This window comes from Notamacropus eugenii, chromosome 5 (genome assembly GCF_028372415.1).
Source record: "Notamacropus eugenii isolate mMacEug1 chromosome 5, mMacEug1.pri_v2, whole genome shotgun sequence".
Lineage (NCBI taxonomy): Eukaryota > Metazoa > Chordata > Mammalia > Diprotodontia > Macropodidae > Notamacropus > Notamacropus eugenii.
In genome coordinates this window covers 4,776,631-4,803,639 of record NC_092876.1, presented here as the reverse complement: position 1 = coordinate 4,803,639, position 27,009 = coordinate 4,776,631, and the positions used below count along the sequence as shown (strand labels likewise).

General features: G+C 51.5%; 2 protein-coding genes and 1 long non-coding RNA gene across 10 annotated transcripts in view; 1 reads left to right on the top strand and 2 right to left on the bottom strand.

Annotated features, from left to right (window-relative positions):
• Nucleotides 1–3,304, bottom strand: part of MYH14 (myosin heavy chain 14) — a 39,053-nt gene extending 35,749 nt beyond the window's left edge. For 2 of the 5 annotated variants that reach the window (XM_072615892.1, XM_072615897.1), the window contains exon 1: nt 3,004–3,303. The gene's annotated coding sequence lies outside the window, so the exon portion shown is untranslated. Of the gene's footprint in view, nt 1–1,501; nt 1,521–2,521; nt 2,545–3,003 lie in introns of those variants that run through there. The other 3 variants (XM_072615895.1, XM_072615894.1, XM_072615893.1) reach the window with 3 other exon arrangements.
• A 1,103-nt stretch (nt 3,305–4,407) lies between these two features.
• On the bottom strand, nt 4,408–8,115 carry LOC140508199 (uncharacterized). Its single transcript, XR_011968331.1, has 3 exons — nt 8,031–8,115; nt 7,322–7,475; nt 4,408–4,866 (listed from the first exon to the last, which is right to left on the bottom strand). It is a non-coding gene; the product is annotated as an uncharacterized lncRNA (long non-coding RNA).
• Nucleotides 8,116–8,161: 46 nt separating this feature from the next.
• Nucleotides 8,162–26,682, top strand: IZUMO2 (IZUMO family member 2). Of its 4 annotated transcripts, XM_072615954.1 has the most exons (7): nt 8,162–8,431; nt 8,537–8,611; nt 8,889–8,975; nt 9,490–9,510; nt 10,640–10,720; nt 10,983–11,109; nt 26,537–26,682. In XM_072615954.1, the coding sequence occupies exons 1-7, from the start codon at nt 8,188–8,190 to the stop codon at nt 26,607–26,609; spliced, it is 708 nt and encodes a 235-aa protein (XP_072472055.1). In that variant the 5' UTR covers nt 8,162–8,187; the 3' UTR covers nt 26,610–26,682. The 4 variants fall into 4 exon arrangements, with proteins under 4 accessions (XP_072472055.1, XP_072472056.1, XP_072472057.1 ...); XM_072615955.1 differs by lacking the exon at nt 9,490–9,510; XM_072615956.1 differs by lacking the exon at nt 10,640–10,720.
• Nucleotides 26,683–27,009: the final 327 nt, after the last annotated feature.

Sequence of the window (27,009 nt, the reverse complement as noted above, 5' to 3'; positions counted from 1 at the left end):
CCTTGCCCATTCAGCCCAGCCCCCGTGCAGGGCCCCACTGGCCCAGGGAGAGGGAGGGGAGGAAGACCGGTGACCCAGGAAACACTCAAGATACAGAGGCAGCACAGGCAGCCCCGCCTGCCTGGCACTCCCAGCCCTGCCTGCATTAGCAGGTGCCCAGGCGGAAGCCAGCCTCAGCCCAAGCCTTGCCCCTGTCACAGTTTAGGGTCTGAGTCAGGCCTGGGAAGACTCCAGCCCCTGTCCAGCCAATGGAGGCTGCCCTCCTCTGGGCCCAGCCCTCCAGCCCCTTTGGGAAAGGCTCCCTGCCATGCTCAGAGACTGGCATCTCTGCCACCCTCCTCCCTCTCTCTGCTACCCGCCCTCTGCCACCACTGGCATCCTGGCCCCCCAGCGCCTCCAAGACTCAGCCACCAAGCTCAGCAGCCCTGGGGTCCGGGTCTCCCCATAATCACACATACACAATCACACATACACACATACAATCACACACACATACACACCACATATAATCACATACACACATCGTACATGTAATCACACACAATCACACACATACAGAATCCACATACAATCACACACACACATACACACTACATACATAGCACACCCAAACCCACACACCTTCGCCACACAAATATACATATGCCACACATGCCACACACACACACATACAAACACGTCTGCTCAAAGATCTGGGCACTCGGGCTTCTCTCAGGGCACAATGGGCCCCCTCTCCCCCCATCCAGGACAGGAAGGGAGCTGACCTAGAGACACCAGTGGAAGGAAGATGGGTCCTGGCTCCACCCAAGGGAGAAGGGACGTGGGCCCAGCAGAACTTGTGTGTGGTAAGCACAGATGTGGATCCTGGGATGAGCGCAGGTCCAGGCCCAGTCACTGCTCTCCTGCATCCCCTCACCTCCCTCCCACCCAGACCAAGGTCCAGACCCCCTCAGAGGACTGGACACTCTCCCCCAAATCCCTTGAAGACCTCAGAGTGTGCCCTCTGCCAGGCCTCTGCCAAGTGTCCCACTCCCCTTGGCATGTCCCTCTCCCCTGGGGATGCTGGTGCTCATGTCCCCATCTCCAAAGTCCCAAATAACCAGGTTGTCCCATTGACCACTGCCCTAAGGAGGCAGGGAAGAAAGGAAGGAAGGAAGGGAGGGAGGAAGGAGAGAGGGAGATGAGGCTCAATGTCTTAGCTCGAGGGTGCTGGACCAGAAGGTCAGGGTCCAGGAATCAGTCCTGAGGGGTAGAAGATGGGCTGTCATGCCCTGGCCCTGGCTAGCAGGACTTGCCACCACCTTGCCCCTCAGTCCTTCCTGAGTGATGGGCATTCTGGGCTCTGACTCCCACTATTCCCCTGGGTGAACTAGCAGGGCAGGGACTCTGCTTCTGCCCCAGGCCTCAGCCTGAGGCCCCTTGGCTCCTCACAAACTGCTGCCACTTCAACCCTTTGGCACAAGGCCCCTCAGACACCCAGCAACCTACTGCCCCAGCCCACCTGCTTTCAGAGTGTGTGTGGGGTCACAGGGTGCTTATCCTAGGAGTGTCTGGTTGGGGGTCTGTCAAAAAAGAGGGGAGACAGAGAGTCACCTGGTATAGGAGGAGAGGAGGGGCTCCCTAGCAGAAGAGAGAGGGGAAGGGGCATCACCTGGCACACGGCAGGAGGCGGGGGGAGGAAGAGGGTCCTTGGTGCTGTGGATAGAGTTTCTGGTGTTTGTGTGTGGCAAGGCATCATCTGGCACAAGGAAGGGTGAGGGGAAAGGGCTTTGGGTGTCAGCTTGGGGGGATTCCTGCCCTGTGATAGTGAGGGTGGTAAGGGCAGGGGGTTACTCGGGGTGTTAGAGGCTTCCCTGTTGGTCACCTGGCACACTGGGAGGGTTACCTGGGGGAACAGGTGACAACCTGACTCACTGTAGGGGCTGCCAGGCTAGAGGAGGACACTACCTGGAGGCGGGGGTGACCAGGTTCAGTGGGGGATGGAGTGTTACCTGGTGCACCTGAGGGTTAATCTCTCTTACTTAGAGAGGGCAGTTGCCTGGGAGAACAGATCACTTGACACACTGGAGGGTTAACTGAAGTAACAAGGGGATTGCCTGGCACACCTAGAGGTTACCTGGGGAGGAGCAGGGGGTTACCCGGAGTGCCTGAAGGATTGCCTAGCAATGTGGGTGGGTACCTGCAGTAGTAAGAAATTATCTGGTGTACCTGGGGGTTACATGGGGGTGCAGTGTTATTTGGAGTAGGGTTACCTGGGGAACAGGGTCTAACCTGTCTCACCTGGGGGGAGCTGACTAGAGGGAGAGGGGTCCCTGGGGAAGCAAGCCTAGAGAGGACTGGGGGGGGAGCAGGGGATCATCTAGACCACCTGGGGATCACCTGGAGGAAGTATTCGCTGGGAGAGAGAGGAATAGGGGATCACCTGGGGGGCTCTCAGGGTAGCAAGGGACCACTTGAAGGGAGGATTCACTAAGGGGGGACAGGGGATAACCTGGAGGTTTCCGGGGGAGCAGGGGATCACCTGGAGAGGGGCTCCCACGGGAACAGGAGATCACACTGGGTACATCTGGGGATATTACCTGGGGAGAGCTATGGGAAGAGGAGCAGATTACCTGAAGCTCCCAGGGGAGAAGGAGATTACCTGGTGTACGTGGGGGGATCGCCTGGGGACTGGGGGAGAAAGCAGGAGAGATAACCTGGCACACCTGGGGACTCCCAAGGGTGCGGATCACCTGACGCACCTGCGGGATCACCTGGGAGCTGGGGGGGGCAGTAGGAGATGATCTGGAGCGGGGACTCCCAGGGGAGCAGGAGATCACTGGGCACACCTGGGGGTGTTACCTGGGAAGAGCTATGAGAGGGGATGAGATCCCCTGGGGGCTCCCGGGGAGCAGATTCCCTGGCGCACCTGCGGGATCACCTGGGGGGTCCCGGGGGGAGGCGGAGGCAGCGCACCCCTTGGCCTGCACCTGGCAGAACGGCCCTGCTGGGGGCCTTCCTTACCTGCAGGGGGTGGGGGGCCGGTTACCTGGAGCCCAGGAGGAGGGAAGCGCAGGGATCGCCCAGGTGCGGCGGCCTCCAGCCGGGCTAGGCAGACGTGACGTCAAGGCGGGCGGGGCCACACCTGCCGGGGGCGGGGCCGGGCGCTCGCGGCCTTATAAGGGGATGAGGCAGGTGAGGCAGGTGAGGCAGGTGTGCGGGGGCGGGGCCGAGGTCCGGGGGCCAGGCCCTGCCGCGGGGCGCCGGCTGCGGGCTCGGGGGCCTGCCTCGGCCGCCTGTCCCCTCCCGTCCGCTCCTGTCCCCTGCAGTCCGGCTCGGGCTCGGGCTCCGGCCTGGGAGCAGGGAGGGGCGGGGACGCCGGGGGCAGGTCTCGTCCAATCGACGGCCTCCGGCGCGGAGGCCCGACCAATCATAGGTGGGAGGCGGGGGTCGGGCCGGCCCGCGGCCAATGGGAAGTTCTCGAAGGGATAGGGCCGTGGGAAAGCCGGGGGGGCGGGGTGGAGGGGGCAGGGGCGGGGCCAGACTGCGGACGGGCAGCGCCGCCCGCCAATGGGTGCGCTCGGGGGCGGCTCCCCCTCCCCCTCGGGGTCCGGCTCAATAGACCGCTTTGTGCCGGGAATGAATGGAGGGTATTGTGGCTGTCCGAGGCGGGGACGCCGGGCTCCCCGCGGAACTGGAGACTGGAGGATCAGGACTCCTGGGGTCCCTGGGGGGCTGGGGGCTGGAGGAATCAGAACCCCTAGAGTCCCTGGAGTATCTTGAGACTAGGGATTAGGGATTCCAACCCTTGCGTCGATTGGATGGAGAGGCATTGGGGTGCTGGGATCCAAGTGGGAAGTTTGGGGAGCAGTTTGCCCAAGTCACTGCAGAGGAAGGATGACCATATGGAGCCCAAGCCCCTGAGAGAGGAGGGGTCTGCCACAATCAAAATCTCCTTCAAGACACTGGGCCAGGCCTACATTCTTGGGTCCCTCAAAGATAACTTGGTCCTCAAGGAACCAGGGAGGACTTGCAGCTCTGCTGTCTGCCCCAGTAATCTCTGGCATTTTTGCCCCAAGGCCCCGGGTGACTGGCCTTCCCCAAAGTCTCTCTCTGGCCTCTTCCCTTTCCCTTATTTAAACAGCCCCCCCCCCCCCATCTGACTACCACCTACCTGAGGATCACAGATGCATAACTAGAGGAGATCTTGGAGGCCATCCAGATAAGGGATTGAGGCCAGGAGAGATTCAGGGACTTGAGTATCCCTGGCTCAAGTGTGCCCAGGTAGTAAGATAGGCAGGATTTGAACCTAGGTTCCCAGTTCTCTCCCTCCATCACGTACATCATTTTCCTTCATACATCCTTCATCCAATCAAAATGGTCTTCTTTCTGGGTCTTGGACTTCCTCCCATCTCCAAGCCACCCTCTGCTCTCCCCTCCCCAGTGTCCTCCCTCCTGACCTCTGCTGTCCCTAGGGGGAGACCCTCTGAATCAGATAGTGTGGTTTCCTCAATGTCTAGCTTAAACACCCTCTGTAACTCCCCAGGCCTGGGTCCTTCCTCTGTCTCTTGTAGACTGAAGAAGGAAGGGAAGAAAAGGAAAAGGGAAAGGGAAAGGGAAGGGGAAAGGAGAGTGAACGGAAGGGAAAGGGAAGGAGAGGGGAGGGAAAGGGGAAGCGAAGCAGGGCAGGACCCACAATGGGAGTGGGGGGAGAGCAGGCTGAGGAGCCACTAACATCAGAGAAGTCAGGGAGGAGCTTGAGAGCAGAGTGGAGACCAGAACCTAAGACGGTAGGAGGATCAACAGAAGGAATTTTTCTCTATTTATTCATTGAGGGAAAGGAGCCATCCTTGGATCCACAAAGAGGCACCGGACAAGCCAGCTATCCTGTGGGGTAGACAACAAACAGAAATAGGCAAACAAGTTTATCCAGGGTAAATAGGAACTCACAAACTAGAGAAGGCACTGGAAGTAAGAGGCTGGGCGGGAAGGCTTTCTGGGAGAACTGAGGAGGGAGAGCACTCCAGATATGGCAATACCCAAAGAGAATGCCCAGAGTGAGACATGGAGGGTCTTGTTTGGGAACCCCCAGGACACTGGTCACTGGATGGAGGAGTTCCTGGTGGGGAGGCAGGTGGGAACAGGGCTGGGTCAAGTAGGGCTCTGAGAATCCAGAAAGAATTAGAAGGGAAGGGCTGAGGAGACCAGGAGCTATGGGATGAGATCTGTGTCCCGGACAGGTAAGGCAGGTAGGAAAGCTGGCAGGAGAGTTTCTAAGCCTTGGAGGAGGGAAGCTTACCCTGGAGAGTCCCCTGCAGCTCTCCCCACTGTAGGGGGGGTGGTAGTTGGGGCACAAGGTGGGACTTCAGTCCCATAAAGTCCACATGCACACACACAATAAAGGCAGAATTTGGAAAAACTGCTCTACCTAAACAGGGTTTGGTTCCTGTACCTTTCCCTTGCCCTTCATTTGCGTGAGACTAATAGAATCTTGAGGTTTCAAAAACTGAGGGGGAGGGGATTGTCCAGCCTCAACAACTCTTGGTGGTTTGTTGGAAGGATAACCCCTAAAATTATACTGAATAGGAATAGGCCCTATACCCAAATAGGTTTCCCAATCAGACAGTTCTGTAAGGAGTTACAAGAACCTTCTAACCCTGAGTTAGATAGAGGCTCATGATAGAGGCCCTCTTCAGATCAGAAAGGTAAGGAAATACACTGGAAGCTTTCAGGTGATACTTAGATCACTAGTCATGCTGTATTCCAAGAGCTCAGTACCTATCACAGTCAAGGCTCTCAGAACTGACAATCTTCTTGTAGGGGGAGAAAAAGTAATCCAGGGTCTTTCTGTCATCTGATAACTAGATATGAGAGGGCCCTGTCTATCCAAAAGAGCTGTTGAGGCAAGGAATTTATCTAGGTGGTGCAGGGTGTGGAGAACTAGACTTGCAAAGACCTGAGTTCAAATCTTCTCTCGCAAGTCATTCAACCTCTTTCAGTCTCAGTTTTGTTACCTGTTAAAGGGGAATAGTAAAGAGTCCACCTCCCAAGTTTTCTGTGACTCAAATGAAGCCACATATATAAAGCACTCTGTCAAGCTTAAATCACAATACAAAGGCTGGCTCTTATTAGTTAAACTAAAAGTGAGCTGGGAGAATCTAATCTTCCTTCTATGAGGAAGATCTAGCACCTCAGCTACAGCCTTCAGAAACATGTTCATGATCTGAGGAGCAAGTCTGTTTGTGGCCATGAGCCTACAAGAGCATCGTCAATCATGCCAAGAGGAGGTTATATGCCACCTTCAAAGAAGCAGCAGAGACCATGCACCAGTCCAGGCCAGCAAAAAAGTAGAATGATAACATTTTCAAGAGGTCCCCTCTGCACATGCACCCAGGCCTCCTGTATAGTCCACTCTTTCCACAAATGATAGGTGTATTAGTGGGAGAGAACCCTCTAGATGTTGGCGAAATATTCTTATTGAATCAGTCAATCCACATTAAGCACCTACTATGTGCGAGCCACAGGAAACACAGAAAGTGACAAAAGACAGGTTGTACTCTCAAGGCACTTGCAATAGAATGAAAGAGACAACACGCAAACAGATACAAAGCAAGTTCTGTATAGGAAAATAGGAAATAATTCATAGAGGGAAAGTCCTGGGATTAAGAGGAATGGAGAAGGAGTCCTGTAGGAGGTGAGATTTTAGTTGGGACTTAAAGGAAGCCAGGGAAGTCAGTAGTCAAAGTTCAGGAGAGACATCTTTGCAGGCAGAGGAGACAACCCGAAAAAATGCTTGGAGCTGAGAGGAGGAGTTTCTTGTTTGAGGAACAGCCTGGAGGCCTGCATTACTGAATTGAATAGGAAGCGGTATGAGGTGTACCAAACAGGCTATTACAATAATCCAAGTGTGGAGATGAGGAGGACCTGTACCAGAGTGGGGGCAGTGTCAGAAGAGAGAAGGAGGCAGAATTGAGAGATGCTTCGGAGATGAAATCAACAGGTCTTGGCAACAGCTTGGACATGGGGCATGAGAAGTAGTGAGGAGTCTCAAACGACTCCTAGGTGGTGTATCTGAGAGACTGGAAGCATGGTACTGTCCTCCACAGTAATAGGGAATGATTGCTACTTTCTTGTCATAATGCCTTTCCTTTGAACTAATTGTGTCACCTGGTTGACTATGAAAAATAAACTCCTTGATTGGGGTTCATGAGCTACAGTTTTGAGTTGGTAGTAGGGTCATAGATTTAGAACAGGAAGAGACCTTGAGGTTATCTCATTTTTCCTATGAGAAACTAAGGCCAAGAAAGGTTAAGTAATTCACACAAGGTTACAGAACTGGTACCTAAGATCTTCAGGATTCCAAGTCCAGCCATCTCTCCACTCTATCTGTCTGCCTCTTGAATATGGACCCACAGAGTACCTTGAATCTGGGGCAGCTTGCTGAGAGAACATACTCTTTGGTTTTGGGGGACCCTCAGGGTCATTTTCTCACAACTCTGTGGCAGGAAATGTGACACCATGAAAAGGATGCTGAATCTTGGGTCAGATAACCTGAACTGAATCCTGGCTTTTCTACTTCCTGCCTTATCTTGGTTAAGTGATTAACCTCCCTTAGCCTGAGAAGGTTGGACTGGACTGAATGAATATAAAACACAAACAATTTTACTATGTACCACATGCTCAGGATCCAAATAGAAAAGGCACGGACATTCCCTGGCCTCTAGGAGCTCACCTTCTAATACAAGAAGATGCTCTAACTCATTATGGATCTAGTAAAAGGAGCAGATATGCACCCTCTGCATGCCTTGAATCTGGGGCCACTAGTCTGTCTCTGTTGGGGTGCTCCCAGGTGCTACATGGTTCTTTCCTCACAACTCCCAGGAGGCTTGGGGAGATAATAGATTCCCCCCTCACTAGAGGCCTTCCAGCAAAGCCTGAATGACCACTTGACCTGGAAGTTTCAGAGAGGATGCTTATTCAGGTCCAGCTTGAGATGCCTTGGAGCTCCCTGCCTGTTCTAAAATCTTGGGATCCTGAGAAAGGCTAGTTACCAGAGCCAGAAGCAGCCACAAAATGTCTCAAAGAAGAGGACAAGAAATAGCCACCTGTTGTGACCAGAAGGTGTCTGTGGCCTCAGGGCTGGCAGTTGAGGAGCTAGGTTCTAGAAGCCTCTTGTGTGAAGTCACAGAAATCTGGCTCAAGCTGCCCATGGCCCTCCTGCTTCTTCAGCTCCTCCTGGGTCTGAGTTTGGGGATGGGACTGGCACCTGGTGCTTATGCCTGCCTGCAGTGTGAGGCCTCATTTCGCCAGGCCCTGGCCAGGGCTCGAGTGCACCTCCTGACCCAGAACTTCCGCAATGAGCGGCTGAAGGCCCGAGCTCAGGCCCTGCTGCTGGGCATGGAAGGAGAATTCTTTGCTAACTACGCCACCCGAGCTTATATGGGGAGAGTGGGTATGGGGGAAGAGAAAGAAGGGGGCACTGTCAGCTGAAGGCTGGACATCAGGTGAGGGCACTGCCCGCCTTCGCCTGGCTCATGGTCCCCACTTTCGCCCTTAGGACTTGGCCAGCTCTCTCCAGTGGTAGCTCTAGCCCAGAAGAAGATTCAGGAAATCCAGACCACCTACCTAACAGGTGAGAGTGTGGTCAAAGGGGAGAGGAACCCTGGGGCCACTCTAGTGGGAAGACCCTGTTACAGGGGGGCAGGAGAGCTGGACTACAGCCCTGGTCTGTTCCCTATGATCCACGTACCTCTCTGGATCTTACTGCCCAGACATGGATATCCCTGGCACCTTCCTCGGCTGACAGCTCCTGGTCTGACCCCCTGAGGCACATCTCTTCCAAGTCAGGTCTTCTCTCCCATCTGCTGGGAGGATCTGGACCACATTCCCCCACAAATCTCGATTTATAGATGGGCCACTGCTGGACAAGCTGGCGATGATACGGGGGGAGATAATGAAGTCGTTGAAGAGGGCCCTGAAAGAACACCAGCAGAAAGGTCCCACCTCAGCCTCCCCTCCCCACCAGACCTCCCTCCCTGACTCCTCCAGAACCCTGGGCCTCCCCTCTATCCCTCGCCCCTCCTGAATCACTCTAGAATCTTGGCCATGGCAGAGGACATCCTCAGTCCTGATTAAGCATCCCTCCTGGAAGGCTTCCCACCAGTTTTCATTTCTGGGAGATCTGCACCGTGAGACAGGACGTTTCCTCCCACGGCAGGCCATAAGCCACTATATTGAATATTCTTCTGGTCCTAATTCTCACCTCTAGGACTACAAGGAACCAACCAAATCCCTCCTCCACACAAGAGCCCATCAGATAATTGGGGGCAGCTCCCCTGGTGCTCCTGGATTTCCCCTCCAGGCCCCGCCGCCCATCCCCAGCTACCCTTCCTACCTTGGGGGTGCTCTCCATCTGTCCAATGCCCTTCTGAAATGCAGTGCCCACAGCTCCCAGCCCCTGGTGTCCTTCTCCAGCAACTCAGGAGTGACTCCATCTGTGTTCTCTTGTAGCCTGTGACCCCAACACCTGCCGTGAGTCCTTCCTTTGACTTCTCATGCTTTCTGGGGGCTCTCTCCCCTCCCTGGGAGCCCACCTTCTTCCCCAACCTTGTCCCTGCCCCACTGACCGTGAGTTCCCCACTGTCCCCATCCTCCCCCACACCAGAAGCTGAGGCAGGTGGTGCTGAAGCCTGTGAGCGGGGACGGTGAGTCTGGGGGCAGGGGCAGTCTGCCCTCACTCTGTCCTGGTGGGGCTCCCCTCTGTGGCACCCTGTATGCCTCCCATCTTTGCTGCCTTCCTCTCTCTTTCTGTCGGCCTGTTCTTCCTTCCATCTCCATCTATTATTCTCTGCATAGCCATTGGTTCCCCCTCAGCCCTCTCCATCAGCAAACCCTGCTCATTTTCTCCAGTCATGCCCTTGCTCCTTCGTTCTCTGCCTCCCCCCACCCTCTGCCCCATGTTGCCCATGCCTGGTTTCCTTGTCCTTCCTCTCCCAAGGAAACAGAAATACAACTTGTGCCACTCTGCTTTTCCATTCCCTCCTGTGTCTCCAATGTCCTTTCATTACTGTCAAGCCTCCCTTTCTGTCTCTGCTTCCTTTGTCCTCCTCTTTCTCTGTCTCTCTGTCTCTGTCTCTGTCTCTGTCTCACTCTCCCTGTCTCTCTGTCTCTCTCTCTGTCTCTTTGTGTCTCTGTCTCTCTCCCTTTCTCTCTCTATCTCTCCCTCTCACCCCTCCCTCTTTCCTCTCTTGGCATCTTTTGTCGGTCTCCTCCTTTTGTCAACAGTTGTTTCCACTCTTGTCTTTCTTTCTTCCACTTTGCTCAATCTCCCTCCACCATTTCTGCGTTGACCTATTTGCCTTCCCTATCTTCGCAAATCTCTCCAGATCTTCCTCATGGTCCACCTTCCTTCAGAGCCTTCTATCTCTGGCTTCCTGTCTTTCCCCTTTCTGAATCCCTAACTATGTGGATTTCTCTCAACCTCTCCCACTCTGCCCCCATCTTTCTTTGTCTCCTTCCTGCATCCTAGTGTCAGCCTCTCTTTGGCCTCCCTCCTTCTATCAAACCTGGTCTGGCTGGCCATGCCCCACCCTGAGCCTCCCCTTCTGTCCTTTCACTATCTGTGTTCCTGCCGATCTCTGCCTCTTTTCATCTTCTCCAGACCACATGGGCTCCCAGGTCCTTGACTGTCTTCACTGTAACCGTGTCTATGCAAGATGTCTGAACCCAACAATATGTTTTGGTGAGGAGGCAGTCCCCTTGGGGGTAGGGTGACCTCTGGGTTCAGGGGTAGAATTGATGAGTGAGCGGTAAATCCAACTGGGAGGCAGGGCAGGGAGACCCAAAGAGAGACACATGGACATCAGATGCCTGCAATGAGATGCCGAGGCAGTGAGAGTGCGCACTGAGAGGCAGAGCTGCACAGGTGTGGACGACATGTGCTTGGAGGTCTATCTGCCCACTGCTTCTCCTTTTTCTCCTACTTGGCATTCCTCTACCAACAGCGGACCGCCAGCCTCGACTTGACCTTCGCTACGAACACCAGGGAATCCCGGTAAGGGATCGGATCAGGAAAGCCAAGATTATGGTGGCCTGTCTGGCAGTCATCACTTTCGCGGTCCTCGCAATCTCGTGAGTTTTCCAACTTCGCACTAACGCTACCTGACCTACCCCAGCGGGCCCTGGTCAGTCCTCAGACTAGCAGGGGAAAGAATCTCCTTGTACGTTTCTGGGTAAGTCTAGGTTTTACCCACCTAGAAACATGATGGGGTCCCACTAAGGATCTCTAAGGTCCCTTCTAGCACTAACATCATGAGGAGCTCTGCGTGTGCATCACTCGCATCCATTCATCTTTCTCTCTCCTCCCTTCTTTTTCCCTTCCTCCCTCTCCATATGTCTTCCTCTCTCTTTTTTATCTTTCTTTTCTTTCTCTACTCTTTTCTTCTCTCTCTCTCTCTCTCTCTCTCTCTCTCTCTCTCTCTCTCTCTCTCTCTCTCTCCCTCTCCCTCTCCCTCTCCCTCTCTCTCCCTCTCTCTCCGTCTCTCTCCGTCTCTCTCTGTCTCTCTCTGTCTCTCTCTCTCCCCCCCCCTCCACCTTCATGCATCTCCCTCTTTTTTTTTGTTTCTCTCACTCTGGTTCTTTCTCCTCTCTCTCTCTCTGTTGTCCCTCTCTCCCCCTCTCCTGGTCTCTATCTCTCCCACTCTGTCTCCGTCTCTGCCACTATTTCCCATTCATCTCTAAAGTAAGGGGGTTTGGACTTGATAATTTGAATTCTCTTCCAGTTTCAGTATTCTGTCTATGATTCTAAATTGCTGCATGATCTGAGGTAAGTCCCTTCCCCTCCCTGGGCTTCTGTTTTCTCCACAAAGCTGTTGGACTAGATTATCTCTAAGGTGGAACAGCTAGATGGGACAGTGGATAAAGCACCCTTTTGAGTCAGGACCTGAGTTCAAATCTGTTCTCAGACACTTATTGGCTGTGTGACCCTGGGCAAGTCACTTCACCCTGTTTGTCTCAGTTTCCTCATCTGTAAAATGAACCAGAGAAGGAAATGGCAAACTGCTCCAGTATCTTTGCCAAGAGAAACCCAAATGGGGTTAGGAAAGTCAGCCATGGCTGAAGTGACTAAAGAATAGCATCTCTAAGGGACCTCCCAGTGCTCACATGCTGTGTCCTGTGCTCTCAGGTCCCTCCTGGAAGTTTTCTCTGCCTCCTCATGTCTTCCTAGACCACTGTGTGGCGGACTTTGCTTTTGTAATCCTCTCTTCCTAGCTAGCTTATACTCGTCTGTCCCTGTGTTGTGTCTTGCTAGGAGAATGCAAGCACTTCAAGGCAAGGATTTTCCTTTTGAATCTTTGTACCCCTAGCACCTAACTCAGGACCTTGTGCAAGAAATGTTCTAAGTCCCAGCTCTTAGGACATCCCATGTCCTAAGATTCACTCCAACCCCCCCCCCCATCCCAGACTTGACATTCTGGGTTCTAGGGTCCCTCCCAGTTTTGACCTTCTATAGTCTAAGGTCCCTTTCAATCCTGGCATTCTGTGCTCAAAGTCCCCACCTAGCACTGAGAGCTGATATCCTCCTTTCTGAGGTTCCTCCCATCTCTGACATTCTGTGTTTTAAAGTTTCTTCTGACCTCAACCTTCCATGTGATCATGCATTTACTTGGAGTCTTGTAAAATCCAGTCAAAAGGCCTTTCAACTGAAAAGGATGGGGGAGGAAGAAAACTGCCTTTGTATATGCCCACCAAGCTGGACTCTCCAGACAGCAGTAGCTACGATGTAGGAAGAACAGTGGTAGAGACATGGAGCCACAAGTCCAACTGATGACCTTAGATGTCTAAATACAAATGCATGAAGTATGAGCAGGGAGACAGGTAGACCTTGATGCCAGAAGGCAAATCTGGCCTCCTAGTATCACTGTGATACCAGGGATATGATGGCCTGGGATGGGCGTATGGCTCCAAAAGAACATATCTTGTTCCAAAGCATTGGGATACGTTAAAGAGGGTAAGGTGTTTTTAGAAGAGATGTACATGGTGAGGATACCCAGGACTCATAGTGGAGATTTGGACTGATAAAGACCATGGATGAAGGCAGACACAAAAGTGATATCATCCTTGGCGCTTACTAGGGATCACCTCGACAGGATGAAAACCATATGAGTTTGTTCAATAAATTCCAAGCCAAGCACTGAGTGGGGCCTTTACAGGCCAAAAAGCTGCAGAAGTGAGCCCCTGAGAGTTTGTAGCCTCGCCTTGATCATCATTTCATCCTCCAAAAGGTGGGAGAATCAAGGAGAGGAGAATGTTGTGGACCTGGTTCTTAGCCACAACGCAAACTAATAAAAGTATGATGCAGATGTGCAGAAGGATCAGTAATAAAGCGTCCCCATAGTTTGTGACTTAGTAGGTTAGTTCCAGGGAATTGTCCGGAGCACATGGAGGTCATGTTTGATTCAGAGACTCTTCACCATGGCGGCTCTTGTCTCCAAGACCGGACTCTATCTACTCCCTGAGCTTGCCTGTTTATTATCACAAAAGCAATAGCTAATATTGATTTAACTGTGATCCCGGTCCTGTACGAGGCCCTTTGATTCCACAGCCCAAGCAATGCCTCTCGACCCTATGGAAAGACAGTCTACATCTATCAGTATGCTAATGATCCATCAAGGCAGTCTATTTGGAGTGTGATATCTGAATTGTCTGCCAGGTAACGGGTCTCCTTTGAGCCTCCAGTGCTGGGCTTCATTGACCAGTTATCTGTTTTCTGATATATGTGCCTAGGATCACCCTTTCCTAATAAGCTGTGGTGTCCTCACTGGCCACAAGAGGGTGATCAGTCTTCAAAGCCTCGCCAGTGGATTGCCAGTTGTGTTTGGTAACAATCTCCCTACAATGGCTTTGGTTAAATGTTCCCTCTGACCAGGTCCCAGTTGCATATAGAAGGTGGAATGAAATAGGACTCACAATATTAAAGTAAAAAATCTGTCATCTATATGTGGCTCACTCCACCCTGCCATGGATTCCACAAGTCACTTCTCAGGGCATTGACAGAACGTGGGCTCTTATACATAGAATAAGGTGAAAAGGTACCTGTAGCACATGTTCCTGTACGGAGACCTTTAACTTGAGCCATCCACAAGTCCTCCTGGTTTTTTTCTCAGATCCCCAAAGGTAGATGGAATGTGATCTTGATGCCATCCCATAGTTTGGGGAAAGGGAGGGTCAGAAAGGGGTGCATCCTCCATCCCAGATTCCTGGACAAAAAGAGAAGTCTTGGAAAGAAGGGGGGCCTTTGCCTCCCTGTCTTGGGATCATGGATTAAGAAGAAAAAGCAGCTTCTCTCAGCTCGGTAGCCAAATGGGATCCGGAAAGTTTAGGGTAGAGCTGCTGGTGGTGTCCTTACTTCTCCATGTAGTTGCTGGTTGGCCTGCCTTGGCCATTTTTTTTCTCTTCCGAAAGTCCAAATGGCAAGGACAGGGGCAGGAGGACTGGAAAGGAAAGGGGGAAGTGGAGCATCCACATCATTTCCCCGTATCCTATCCTCTGACTTCTGATTTCAACCCTAGAGGAGAGGAAGGTGGGGAAAGAGGAATCACCCACTTGTGCCAGGAGCATCAAAAATTGCTTTACCAATTTCTTTGTGATCATCTCTTGGAGCTCAGGGGAAAACAAAGCACAGGGCAAGCTGGGCATTGACCCCCAGATACTTCTCCAGGGTTTTCAAGACACTTTACATGGACCATTTCTTTTGACCCTCACAATGATCTAAGCTAAGACCCCATTATACAAATGGGGAAATTGGATCTCAGAGAGGTTAAATGATTTGCTCATGGCCACACAGCTAACAGTATTAGAAGCAGAACTCAAACCTCCAACCCCAGTCTTTCTGACTCAAAGGCCAAAATTCTATCAGGTCACATGGTCTTTACTATTGGGTTGCTGTGGTAGAAATGACAGGGACCTTAGCAAGAAGTGATGGTTCCATTTTAGAATTATGTTGTGGAGAAAAAAGAGGCATAATCTGTAGTACACCCTAGATCTTGGGAGAGTAGGTTTCCCAGGTCTCTGACAATGGATGGGTGGACTCCTCCACCCTGTGAGGACCAAAGGGGATGGGAAATCCTCAAGACACACAAAGAGTCTGTTTCAGTTAGGAAGAAAAGGGAAGGGTGCACTTAGTACAGGTCTGGTAGACAGTAGGTGCTTAATAAATGTTTATTGAGTGACTGGTTGATTGGTTTAAAGAAGCCAATGTGGAGGAACAAGGAACATCTCTTTCTCTACAGTTTAGAAACTCTCATCATTTCAAAAATTAGGTATAAAAGATGGAAGCCTGCAAGGGCCACTTACAGAATGAACACAGAAATATGGCAGGGTCTCAATGAAATGCAGAATGAGTTGAAATTAATAAAGAAGGCCAAAGATAACAAAAACTTGGAGTACCTCTACAATCAAGAAAGGGATCAGAGAAGTGGCAGACCTATTGCTGAGCCCAGAGAAACAACAGGGGAGAGAGGGCTGCCCCGTTCTTCTAGTTTCCTCCACCAAAGAGAGAGGGGGTCAGACTGGTGGGGACCCAATGAAAATGACTAAAAGCAGCTGCAAATCAAGAGAAAGGAAGATATCCTAAGAGAATGCCCAGCTGCTCTGGAGTAGGTGTCAGTGGGCCCGGGAAACAACATCGCAGGGGATTGCTAGAACTGGAGAGTGGAATATTTGAGCTGTTAGAAAGGTCATGGAGAAGGGGAGAAGTACCACAGGACCGTGGAAGGGCAAATGGCCCCATTAAAAAACTGAAGCCTGCAAATTCTAGGGCAGGGAATTGGATCTCTTTTGTCAGAATTCTAGAGCATATTATTAAAAGGATAAGGTTAGTTGAACCGCAAAGAAAGAAAGCAGTGATCACCATTTTCCAACATGGCTTTAAATGGAGAATAATTCATGCTAAGGAAAGACTGACCAAGTTGTGGTATATGATTGGGATGGAATACTATTGTGTTACAAGAAAAAATGAAGGTGAAGGTTTCAACAAAACCTGGGAAGACCTATATAAACTGATGCCAAGTGAAGGGAGCAGAACTAGGAGAACATTGTATATATTAACACTGATATTACACAGCTGTGTATTGGATTTGATATTGGGTGAAAGGCTTAGCTAGTCTGGTCAAGACAATTGCAAAGGACTCATGCTGAAAAATGCTATTCACCTCCAGAGAGAGGACTTGTGTGTATGCCTGTGTGTTTTCTTTTGCAACATGGCTAATAAGGAAATACCACATGTATAATTAATATTATATTGCTTATCTTTTCAAGGGGTAGAAGGGAGAGAGAGAATTTGGAACTCATAATTAAAAAAAGAATGTTAAATTTTTTACATGTAATTGGGAAATGTTTAAATAAATATATACTTTTTAAAAATTAAAGGCTATTCGGCTTTTAAAACCCTTTAAAAAGGTGAGATTAGTTCGTGTCAAGCATAGCTCATTTCCTCTGTTGATAATTTAAACAAATTGTTTGATCAAAGGAATGTTGCAAAGTCACTCCATGCTGTTCCTGTGGAAAAGAGAGGTAGGCTACATTATGACAGAGCGCTTTGGCATGGTCTGAAAAGTTGTAGCCAAAGAGTTGAAGAAATGGTTTGATGTCGATTTGAGAGGTTTCTAATGGAGTGCCCCAGGGATCTGTGTTTGGCCCTGGGCTACTTCGCATTTTTATTAAAGGCTTGGATGAAGTCCCAGATGGTATTACATGTCAAATTTGCAGAATTTGCAAAGCTGAAAGGAACAGCTGGAAGATGGGGTTCAGGAAACTCTTCCCTGGCTAGAACCCCGGACTGAATTTGATAACAAGAGATGGGTAGGGATACACCTGCCATACTTTGAACTAAAGTTGGAAAGATCAGTTTCCCAAGCGCGAGATAAGAGAGGCATTGCTGGAAAGAAAGCAGCTCGTCTGACTCGGAGTCTGGGGTTTTCGCTCTTTGTCCGTAGTGGGCTGAGCCAGCCAGGAAAGCAAATACGGACGCCGCAGGCCGGCTAGAGAGGCCGAGCAGGGTTCGGCGCCCGTGCTCCTGCCTGGCCACTCTGCTCAGACCCTTCTGGAGGATCCCGTTTAGTGCCAACGGATCAGCGCAAGGAGCAGCGCTCCAGGATCCTTCCACGCGCCAGAGGCTGGAGGCGCTGAGGGTATTGTACCCAGGGAAATGATTTAGTCCGCGGGGCATGTGGCTTGTCTTGATGGCGGCCCCTCTGAACAAGGAAGGCTCTGACCTGTTCTGCGGGGCGGAAGGGTAGCTATGGAGGCAAGCTGCAAACTTCCCTGGAAATCTAGTCTCGGTGGCGGAGAAAACTTTCCAGCAGTCACGGTGGGGCTACCTCCTAAGCGCATTGGACTTGAGTATTAAACTTTACGCCCACAAGCATTTACTACACCAGTCCCCGCCTGACACGATGAGAACACGAGCAAAGAAAGGTAGAACTAGTCCCTGCTCTCAAGGGCTTCTATTCTAACCAAGAAAATATGGAAATTATTAGGTACCTACTAGATATATACAGAGGGCAATGGATGGTAACCTTGGAGGGGAAGGTGTTGGCAACAGGGGTAGGTTGGGAAGGGGGCCCGGAAAGGCACAAGGGGGCATTTGAATCCAGTCTCGAAGGGAGTCAAGGATTCCAAGAGGCATAGGTGAGGAGGGAGGATATTCCAGGAATGCAAAAATATGGAGACGGGAACTGGAGGGCTACGGGCAAGAAAGAGCAGGTCAATATAGCTGGAGGGGAATAACATGTTTAAAAAAAAAAATGCCTTAAAAGGGACCAGTTAGGGACCAGGTTCGGATGAACGAACACTAACGACTCAAGGACTTTCTATTTGAGCCTAGAGGTAACAGGAGCCTAGGGAGGTTTCTGAGGAGGCAGTGAATGGCATGGCCAGACCTGCGCTATAATAACAACATTCCTCAGGCGGAGACTAAACCCAGGGAGAACAAAGAAAGGCTACTGCAGTAGTGACAAGCCGAGTGGGGACGAGGGCACCTCTTTGGTGGTGGCAGAGAATCAACCCAGTTTCATGACTTCCTCTAACTCCCTTCTACCTGCATAGGAGTAGGAGCAAAGGAGAAGGATGTAATCCCTGGTTAGTGTTTAACCAGTCGTGATGGATAACAGGAAAGTGGGTCAAGATTCTAGAGCAGAGGGTAGTATAGCATTGGGCTGGCTTGCCAAGGGGTAGGGCCTGGGAAGGGAGGAGAGAGGGGCCGGTGCAGGAAAAGTATTAAGGGGCAGGAGGAGGAGAAGTCCCATTGAGTATGAATAGGGCTAGGGGTTGTAAGGCAGAGAGGGAACGAATGATAGAAGACCCTGATCTGGTGAAAGAATTTCCGAGTTAATGCTCTTAAAAGAGGAGCTTTGTTGCTGCTGAGTTGTTTCGGTCACATCCAGGTCTTCGTGACACCACGGGGGTTTTCTTGGCAAAGATACTGGAGTGGTTTGCCATTTGGCACATAAGGGCAGCCTATTAGGATCAAAGACATGACTGATCATGCCCCAGAGGAGCTGAGGTGGGGCGGAGGAGGTCAAAGGAGCTGAATTGAGCAGGAAACGGGAGTTGAGGTGTTTGAGGGAATAGTCTGTACGTGGCAGTCCCTAGTATGAGAGCAGGAGCTGGGATAGGGAGAGACATGAGCTAAGCATGGGCTGATCTCATCACAGGAGGATGATCTCCCCACAAAGAAATACAGGGTGTGTAACCATTTAAATAATGATGGCTTTGCCTGCTATTCCAATGAATGGGTGTGAAATGTGAGCTCTCCCCACAAGTGACAGCTCCAAGCATCTCGTGCTGAGTGAATTCCAGCTTCATCACACCCACATATAATCGACTCATTCTGCTTGGGCAGGTAGAGCTCCTGTGATGAATAGCTTTTGATGGCCTTCTGGAAATCCTGTTCTGCCAGAATGCCTCTGCCATCACTTGTTCCCTTCCACCATCTTGGGCCCTGTCTGGCCTCCGTGTGAACCAGGAAGAACAACTAATTATGTAGGGTGGGATCCCCCTGATGTGATCACACTTAGGAGTGAGGGTCTTTCCATGGTACCCCCTCCCCCCACCCATCCTCAGGTTTCCTGCCAGCTGTCTTTCCCCCATTTTGTCTTCTGTTCAATGACGCATCTTGGTTCATGTCTTTCCTGATTAACAGCTTAGTTGGATGGTGACTAGACTTTTGATTTCATTGACATAGTAAATTTCCCAGATGAGGAGACTCCCTCTGCCAGTGAAGGTTGGCTCCTTCTTTACAATCTTGAGTCAGAGAGAATTGCCTAGAGTGTGCAGAGGCTGCATGAATTGCAAAGATCACACAGTTGGCATGTCTTGGAGTGGGCTCTCTCCCACTATGTCATTTGACCTCTCCACTTAATCAGGAGAAGTAAAACAAACACATATGTGTATATATACATATGTGTGGATGTGTGTGTGTGGATGTGTGTGCAATCATTTCCATAGTGCCCATCATCTCAGATCTATATGATCTCTGATACAGCCTTCTGTCTTTTAAAGACAGCCTAGTCCCCTGTCCAACTATCATACTGTATTTTAGGAGACTGGGACATATTAGCTGTCTACAAGCATGAACACTGTCCTGTGGAAAATAATAATAACTACATAGCGTCGTGCTCCATGATTGGCAAAGAACTTACAAATATTTTTTCCATTTTATCCTTACAACAACCCTGGGAAGTAGGTGCTGTTATCCCATTTTATAGATGAGAAAACTGAGGCAGGTAGAGGTCAAACGACTTGCCCAGGGTCCCACAGGTTACATGAGTGACTGAGGCTGGATCTAAACTTGTCTTCCAGACTTCAGGTCCAGTCATCTGTCCATCGTTTTATCTAGCAATGGGGATGAGGCTTGTTCGAATCCCTAAGAGCCCCTAATCCCAGCAATAAATGCAGGGAGTAGAAATTATGGAGGCTTACTGTCAAGAAAAGCATCCCAGATACAGTCTGACCATGGGAAGGGCTGCTCCAAGAGGTCACCACTTCCCTGTCATGGGAGGTCTTCAAACAGCAACTAGGTGAAGAGCATTTTTATTTAGATATAGGTTGGACTGAATGGCCTTGGAGATTTCCTCCAACTTTGAGACTGCCCTGTTGTCACATCCCTCTCAGATGGAGTCCTAAATGGCTTATACATCAGACCTTACCGGGAAGGAAATCCAGGGGTGCCCTGCAACCACGTCATGACCCATTGTCCTGAGGAACCAAGGACAGAGATGCCTTTCTAGACTCGGGCTGGGAGCGGAAACGCTGGAGTCTTTGACTCCATCTGTTTTTCTCCAACGTTCTCTCTGTATGCCTTTGTTTCTCTATCTCCTTACCACCGTTTGTCTCTGTGATTCCCTTTACATCTCTGAGCCTCCCCTTCCAGGTGTCTCCTTCATCAGACTCGGCTTGTTGGAATCTTTCCCATGGTCTTCTCTCCCCATCTCTCTCGGACTCTCGGTGTCGCTCACTTGCCCCCATCTCTCTCTCTCTCTGTCTCTGTCTCTGTCTCTCTCTGTCTCTCTCTCTGTCTCTTTCTCTCCTCTCTCTCTCTCCTCTCTTCCGCCCCTCTCCTCCCCTTCTCCCGCCTCCTCTTTCTCTCCTCTCTCTCTCCCCCCCTCCTCTCTCTCTCTCCCCCCTCTCTCTCTCCCCTCCCTCTCTCTCTCCTCTTTCTCTCCTCCTCCCTCTCTTTCTCCTCATTCCAACACTGTCTCTCCTCTGCACCTGTCTCTACTCATCTCTTGCCATCTGTGGCTCTTATTTTGTGGTAACAGGTATCCTAAACCATCATTCCCCTCTCTCTCTCAACTCAGTTTTGGATTCCAGCTCCCTTCATATCCAGCAAGAATGCTTTGTGCCCTTACTCCCGAAAAGACCAAGAACTTTTACTTCCAAGATGATAGATGTACAATGGAGAAATCGGGAACAATTGGCTCCCACTAATCCCCACACCAAGCAGCAGACAGCATACACCCTGCCATCACTTCCTCATCCAGCCTCCATCCCCTGGGAAGGGAGTCCAGCATCTCTCCAGTCCCTGAGCCTTGCCCACAGAGCAGTGTGGTCACATCCCCAGTAGCCCCTCTGGTACTACTTCCACAAAGGGTAATGACCATCACTGACAGAGTGTGGGAAGGGCCATGGCTCTGGTCCTCGGGGCTGTACTGGCCCTTGCATGTCTCTGCTGAGTTCGGACAGTCATGGAAAGTGTCCTGGCTGCTTCTGTTCACAGCATGGAACTGCCCCACGTTGCTGCCTCCACACAGACTATCAGGGAGGCAGGTCTGGATGGAGCTGGCTGTTACAGGCAAATGCCTCATTGGCTTTCAAGTGTTGGGGAGGCAAAACCTCAAGCAGCCATTTCTCCTGTGCTGGGCATTCTCTGTACCTTCTCTCTTCTGTTCAGCTGTCTTACCTTCTCAGCTTTAGCATTTCTCTGCCCTAGTTAGAAGCATGCTGGCAAATGTTTGCCAACCGCTTCTCCAAAGCCCTGTACCCACGAGACATTCTTACATTTCTTCTGCATTATCAACCTTTTCTCCATCACTTCAGTCTAGACTAGTGAACAAACAAATTAAACCTTGATCTGTTGACACTGTAGGAACTCACTTGGGTTTCCTTGGCAAAGCAACTGGAGTGGTTTTCCATTTCCTTCTCCAGATCATTTAACAGATGAGGAAATAGAGGCAAACAGCATTAAGTGACTTGCCCAGGGTCATACAGCTAGGAAGTGTCTGAGGCCAGGTTTATCCTCAGGAAGGTTCCTGACTCCAGGCTCTGTGCTCTGTGTACCATGGCGCCGCCTAGCTGTGTTTGCCAGTTTCTAAGATGTAAAGGCTTACATTGAAAATTTAACAATTTTGAGCTGGTTCCTGCACACCCTTGTGATCCCAAAGCATCATGGACCAGGGAGTTCAAGCCATTCTCCTGGGAAAGACATTGCCTTGACCCATACTGGCATTATGGGAATATGGCAATTCTGCAGTGAAGTTCCTTGCTATCTTCATTGCCAGAAAAAAGTAGTGTGCAATCCTTCAAAATGACATGTAGCACACTGTAATATCTGTAACCACTATAATGATTCTTTAGCAAGCACAAATAGGCACAGGTAAACGTCATCCAGATGAGAATTTCATGCTGCAGTGTGCAAGAATGCTTTAGGTGTCCCTAAAGTAATCAGTCACTGCATGGTGCAGAGCAGCTAGGTAGGTCCTGTGCACAACACAGCATGGCCTAGCAGGTGCAGACAGGAATGGGACACCCTGACACATGCCACACACAATATGGATCCATATGGCAACAGGACACATAGCCAACACGCATCATTCTGTGGGTCGACTCTAATAGGGATGATCCTGTGGGCCACTGTAAAACTACAAATTGTCATCTAGGATGTCTTGTACTTTTATTTGTTTTGCTAAACATTTTCCAGTTAGATTTTAATCCACCACCTGGAGCCAGTCTGACTCCTTTGCTGCAGTATGTATCACATGAATATCTTCAGTGGGCATCATCTGGCCCTGTCTGAGTGTAGTAACCGCTTCTGCCATTACTGGGAAAGCATCACAAGTCAATTGAGTCACTTCCAAATGGTCCTAGGGCTTCTGTAGTGACCCGCTGTCAGCTCTGCACTTTTGAAATCCTCAGTCTTGCCAGCCTGCCAGCCGAATCCTGAATGTGTGGATGATCCAGGCCAGGCTATTGCTTTCTTCGGCTTTTATGAATGTTCTTCACTCCCTAGGAGTTTCTGGAGCTGACTATCAGGCAGGAAAGGGGCAAAACCTAGACTCAGTCCTTCTCCTCCCAGTGTGACAGTGATCTCATTCGGGCACTGATAGACTATGCTGAATTCCCAGTCCCTGGGGCACCAACATGGAGTGTCATCATCATCCGAAACATCTCCTCCTGAGCTACTGTGACCCTAAAAGTCGATCTGCAGCTACAGTCTCAAATCTCCTTGTCCAGACCATTCACCTTTAGCTCCTCATCTCCAATCACTCAGGTGCCTTCTGCCCCTCTCCTCCTTCACTCCTGTCTCTCATGATGAGGTGGCCTGACTTCTGATCAAGGCTGACCCTTCTTTCCATCTTATCTCCTCCCCCAGATTAGTCCCTTTTTCTGACATCCCAACTCTCATTTACTTTTAATCTCTCCCTCTACTGACTCCTTCTCTTCTGCCTTCAAACATGCCTATGTCTCCCTCCTTCTGAAAAACCCTCACATGATCCCTCCATCCCCATTAACTGTGGTCCTACATCTCTTCTGCCCTTTGCAGTTAAACTCCTGGAAATGGCTGTCTGCAATAGACGCCTCCACTTTCTCTCCTCTCCCTGTGTTCTTAATTCCTTACAATCCCACTGCTAACCTTATCATTCCACCCACGCTGCCCCCTCCAAAGTTACCAGTGATCTCTCAGTTGCCAGATCCACTGATCTTTTCTAATTCTTCATCTCCTTGCCCTCTCTGTAGTGTCGGGTGCTGTTGAATCCCTCTCCTCCTCTCCTCTCTCTTCTCTCGAGGTTTTGGGGACACTCTTTCTCCTGCTCTCCTCCTCCCTCTCTGACCACTCCTCCTCTGTCTCCTTGGCTGGATTTCCTCCAGACTATACCCTCTAACTTTAGGTGTCCCTTAGGGCTCTGTCCTGGGTCCTCTTCTCTTCTTCTATATGACTTGGTGATCTCATTAGTTCCCTTGGATATAGTGACCATCCTTATGCTGGTAATTCTCAGAGTCTACTCATCCTGCCTCTCTGCTGACCTCCAGTCTCACATCTCCCACTGCCTTTCAGTCATCTTGAACTGGTAGACCAGTAGGCATCTTAAACTCAATATGCCCAAAACAGAATTCATCTTTCCCTCTAACCCTTCCCCTCTCCTACCTTCCCAGTCACTGAAGAGGGCAACATCCTCCTCTCAGTCCCTTAGTCATCCTTGACTTTTCACTATCTCTCACCTCCCATCTCCAATATGGCACCAAGGACTGTGGATTTCACCTTTGCAGCATCTTTCCACTATGCCCCCTTCTCTCCTCTTTCATTGACAACAGCCTGGGGCAAGTTCTCGTCACCTTAGCCCTGTATTATTTCAAGAGCCTTGGGGCAAGGGGGGAGGAGGAGGGAGGTGTCTGCCTGCCTCAGGTCTCTTCCCACTGCGGTCCATTCTCCATTCAGCCACTACTGATTTTCCTAAAGTGTAGGTCCAATCATGTCAAAGCCCCACCCACCCCAAAAAACTTCAGTGGCTTCTTATTGCTTCTAGGATCATATACAAAATGTTCTTTTTGGCCTTCAAGGCCCTGCATAGCCCCACCCCCACCTTTCCAGGCTTCTTACACTTCACTCCTCTCCACATACTCTTTAGTCCAGTAACACTGGCCTCCTGGCTGGTACAGGAACAAGCCCCTCCATCTCTCGGCTCCAGGCAATTTTTCTGACTGTCCTTCATGCCTGGAATGCTCTCCCCCTCACCTCTGTTTCCTGGCTTCCTCTAAGTCCCCACTAAAATCCCATCTCCCACAAGAAGCCTTCTCCAGCCCTTCTTGGTTACGGTGTCCTCGATGTTAATGATCGCTACTTATCCTGTGTCTGGCTTGTTTGTGCATTGTGAGCTTCTTGAGGACAGGAACTGTCTTTTGTCTCTTTCTGTATCCCCAACACAGTACCTGGCACATTGGAGGTGCCTAATAAATGTTTGTTGACTGATGGATAGATCTAACCTCTCTGCTGACCTCCAGTCTAGCATGTCAAACTGTCTCTTGGACATCTGGAACTCAGTATGTCCAGCATACTAAAATGGAACTCATTATCTTTTCCTCAAATCCTCTCCTCTTCCCATCATTCTCCTGGTCACCCAGGCTGGCAACCTAGGGGTGATTACTGACTCCTTACCTTCTCCAACACCTCTCCAACAGCCCCTGCCCCAGCCTGGTGCAGACCCTCCTCACTCCCCACCTGACTATTCCAGTAGCTGCTGGGCGGTCTGTCTGCTCTGAGTCTCTCTCCAGTCCATCCTTCCTGCGCAGGGCTGACCACATCACACCTTCCTCACCCCGCAGGTGAAGACTCCTAATACATTCCTGCGACTCGCCATCACCTCCAGGATCAAACAGAATATTATCTGTCCCTCAGAGCCTTTCCTGACCTGCGGCTTCCCCCCCACCCCACCACACCCACCGATCTTCTGTCCAGCTTTGGTACCCCTGGCACCACCCTCCCCCAGTGGCCCTGTTGTAGTTCAGGCGCTCTCCCTGGCTATTCCCCAGGCTGGAATGCTCGTCCTTTGTCTCCTTCGCCTCTACAGGAGCCTGTCCTAATTCCTCTGAAGGCTGATGCCCATTGTTGGACTGTGAGGTCCCTGAGAACAGAGACTGTCTTCTGCTCTCCTTTGTGCCCCCTGTCCTCAGCACACAGCAGGCGCTTAATCGATGTTTGATCCTCTTAGCTCCAGCATGCCGTCTGTCTGGCTCCTTTAGGGTGACAAGCGACCATTCGGCTGTCTTTCAGGACCGCGGACATTCCCTGGTTACTTTGGGTGGGTGGTCTGCGGACGCTGAGCCCGCTGGCGGGAGCCCCCGCTGGCACGGGCACGCGGCGGGCTGCCCCTCCTCGGGGCGCTCAGCACACAGCCCGGCACAGTGGGGGGAGTGGGAATGCTCGCCCCCTTCCTCCTCCCCCTTCTCCTGGGAAGCTGATCCCCTGGCGGAGTCCGCACGTGGTAGACAGTGCTGGCCGATCACCGAGCCTGTGGCACCGCTGGGCAGCGTCGTGCCTTCTTGGCCCTGCCCCCTGGCACGTCTCGGACTCACTCGTGCGTTCGTGATGGAGGCTCCCGGGCTCCAGGCTCCGGGCCGGCCAACCCTCCGGGACCCCCTGCGGTTCTGTTGGCAAAGACGCAGCAGGGGGGCTCTGCGCCCTTCTCCAGTCGTTTCACAGACGGGGAAACTGAGGCAATCGGTGACGTCACCAGCCAGCGCGTCCACAGTCAGCGGCGCCCCCTAGCGGATCTAGGCTGCCCCCAGCGTCCCCGGCAGGTTCCCCGCGGGAGAAACCTGTATTTCTCTGGAAGGGAAAGCGCACCGCCGGGTTTCGGAAGTTTTTCCTCAGATGACCTCCTCAGGGCCGGGAGGGTCCCTGGAGACGAAGAGGGTCGCCCCCTGGCGGGACGGAGGGGCCGCAGCAAGAGAGCGCCCCCGCTCCCGTATGCTCCCGCGAGATCCTCTGGCCAATGGCAGTGGCTCTCCGCTCCCGGGGCATCACGGAACATGTAGTTCGGGCTGGCGCTCCCCAGGAGACTCTGGACCCAGTGGCGGTCTGTTCTTGCTGTGTCTCACGCTTCCCGGGTTTTCCCTCACAACGAAGGCTAGATTGTGTGGGGTTAGGTGTGTTGGGGAGGTCTCCGCACTCGGGGGACTCTGGTATCTGCCCAGGGCTAGAGAGTCGGGAGAAGGGGTTCCCTGCGGGGCAGGGCGGACCTGGCGGCCCTACTCACAAATGGGCTTTTTCCCCTCGGATCAGGGCCTACACCTACAGGAACAACAGGCGGTTGCTGCGGGGATACAGACATCTGGATCAGGGTGCATACGAGTGACGTCGCCGCGTTCTGGCCGCATGATTGGGAGAGGGGCGATAGGGAGATTTTTAATAAAGAGTTTGAGATTGTCTTCAGTGTCTCTTTGATGGCACAAGGCACCCACCTCTTCCTCTCCAATCTCTGAAGTATCCTGTTCTGGATAGCTTTGCGGGAGAGGCCCAGACTACGTTTCCCAGGAGCCCTTGGGACAAGACTGTGCGCCTTCTGACACCGGAGAAGCAAAGGGCGCACTCTCTGATTGGACGTTCGCAGAGGCCCCCTGTGGAGCATGCGCACTAGCAGTAGTGGTCGTCCGTAGTGGCCTCTCCCCCTCACCTCTTCCCACCTTCCATCCCCCAACCTCCACCTCTACTGCCACCCCCACCCCTACTTAGGAAGGGCGTCCCCGTAAAACCGT

What these genes read in the sequence shown, in the direction of transcription:
- IZUMO2 (XM_072615954.1), top strand. Translation starts at nt 8,188, where the DNA reads ATGGCCCTCCTGCTTCTTCAGCTCCTCCTGGGTCTGAGTTTGGGGATG. An exon ending in AGCTTATATGGGGAGAGTGG is followed by an intron (nt 8,432 to 8,536) that starts GTATGGGGGAAG and finishes TTTCGCCCTTAG; the next exon opens with GACTTGGCCAGCTCTCTCCA. An exon ending in TTCGCGGTCCTCGCAATCTC is followed by an intron (nt 11,110 to 26,536) that starts GTGAGTTTTCCA and finishes CCCTCGGATCAG; the next exon opens with GGCCTACACCTACAGGAACA.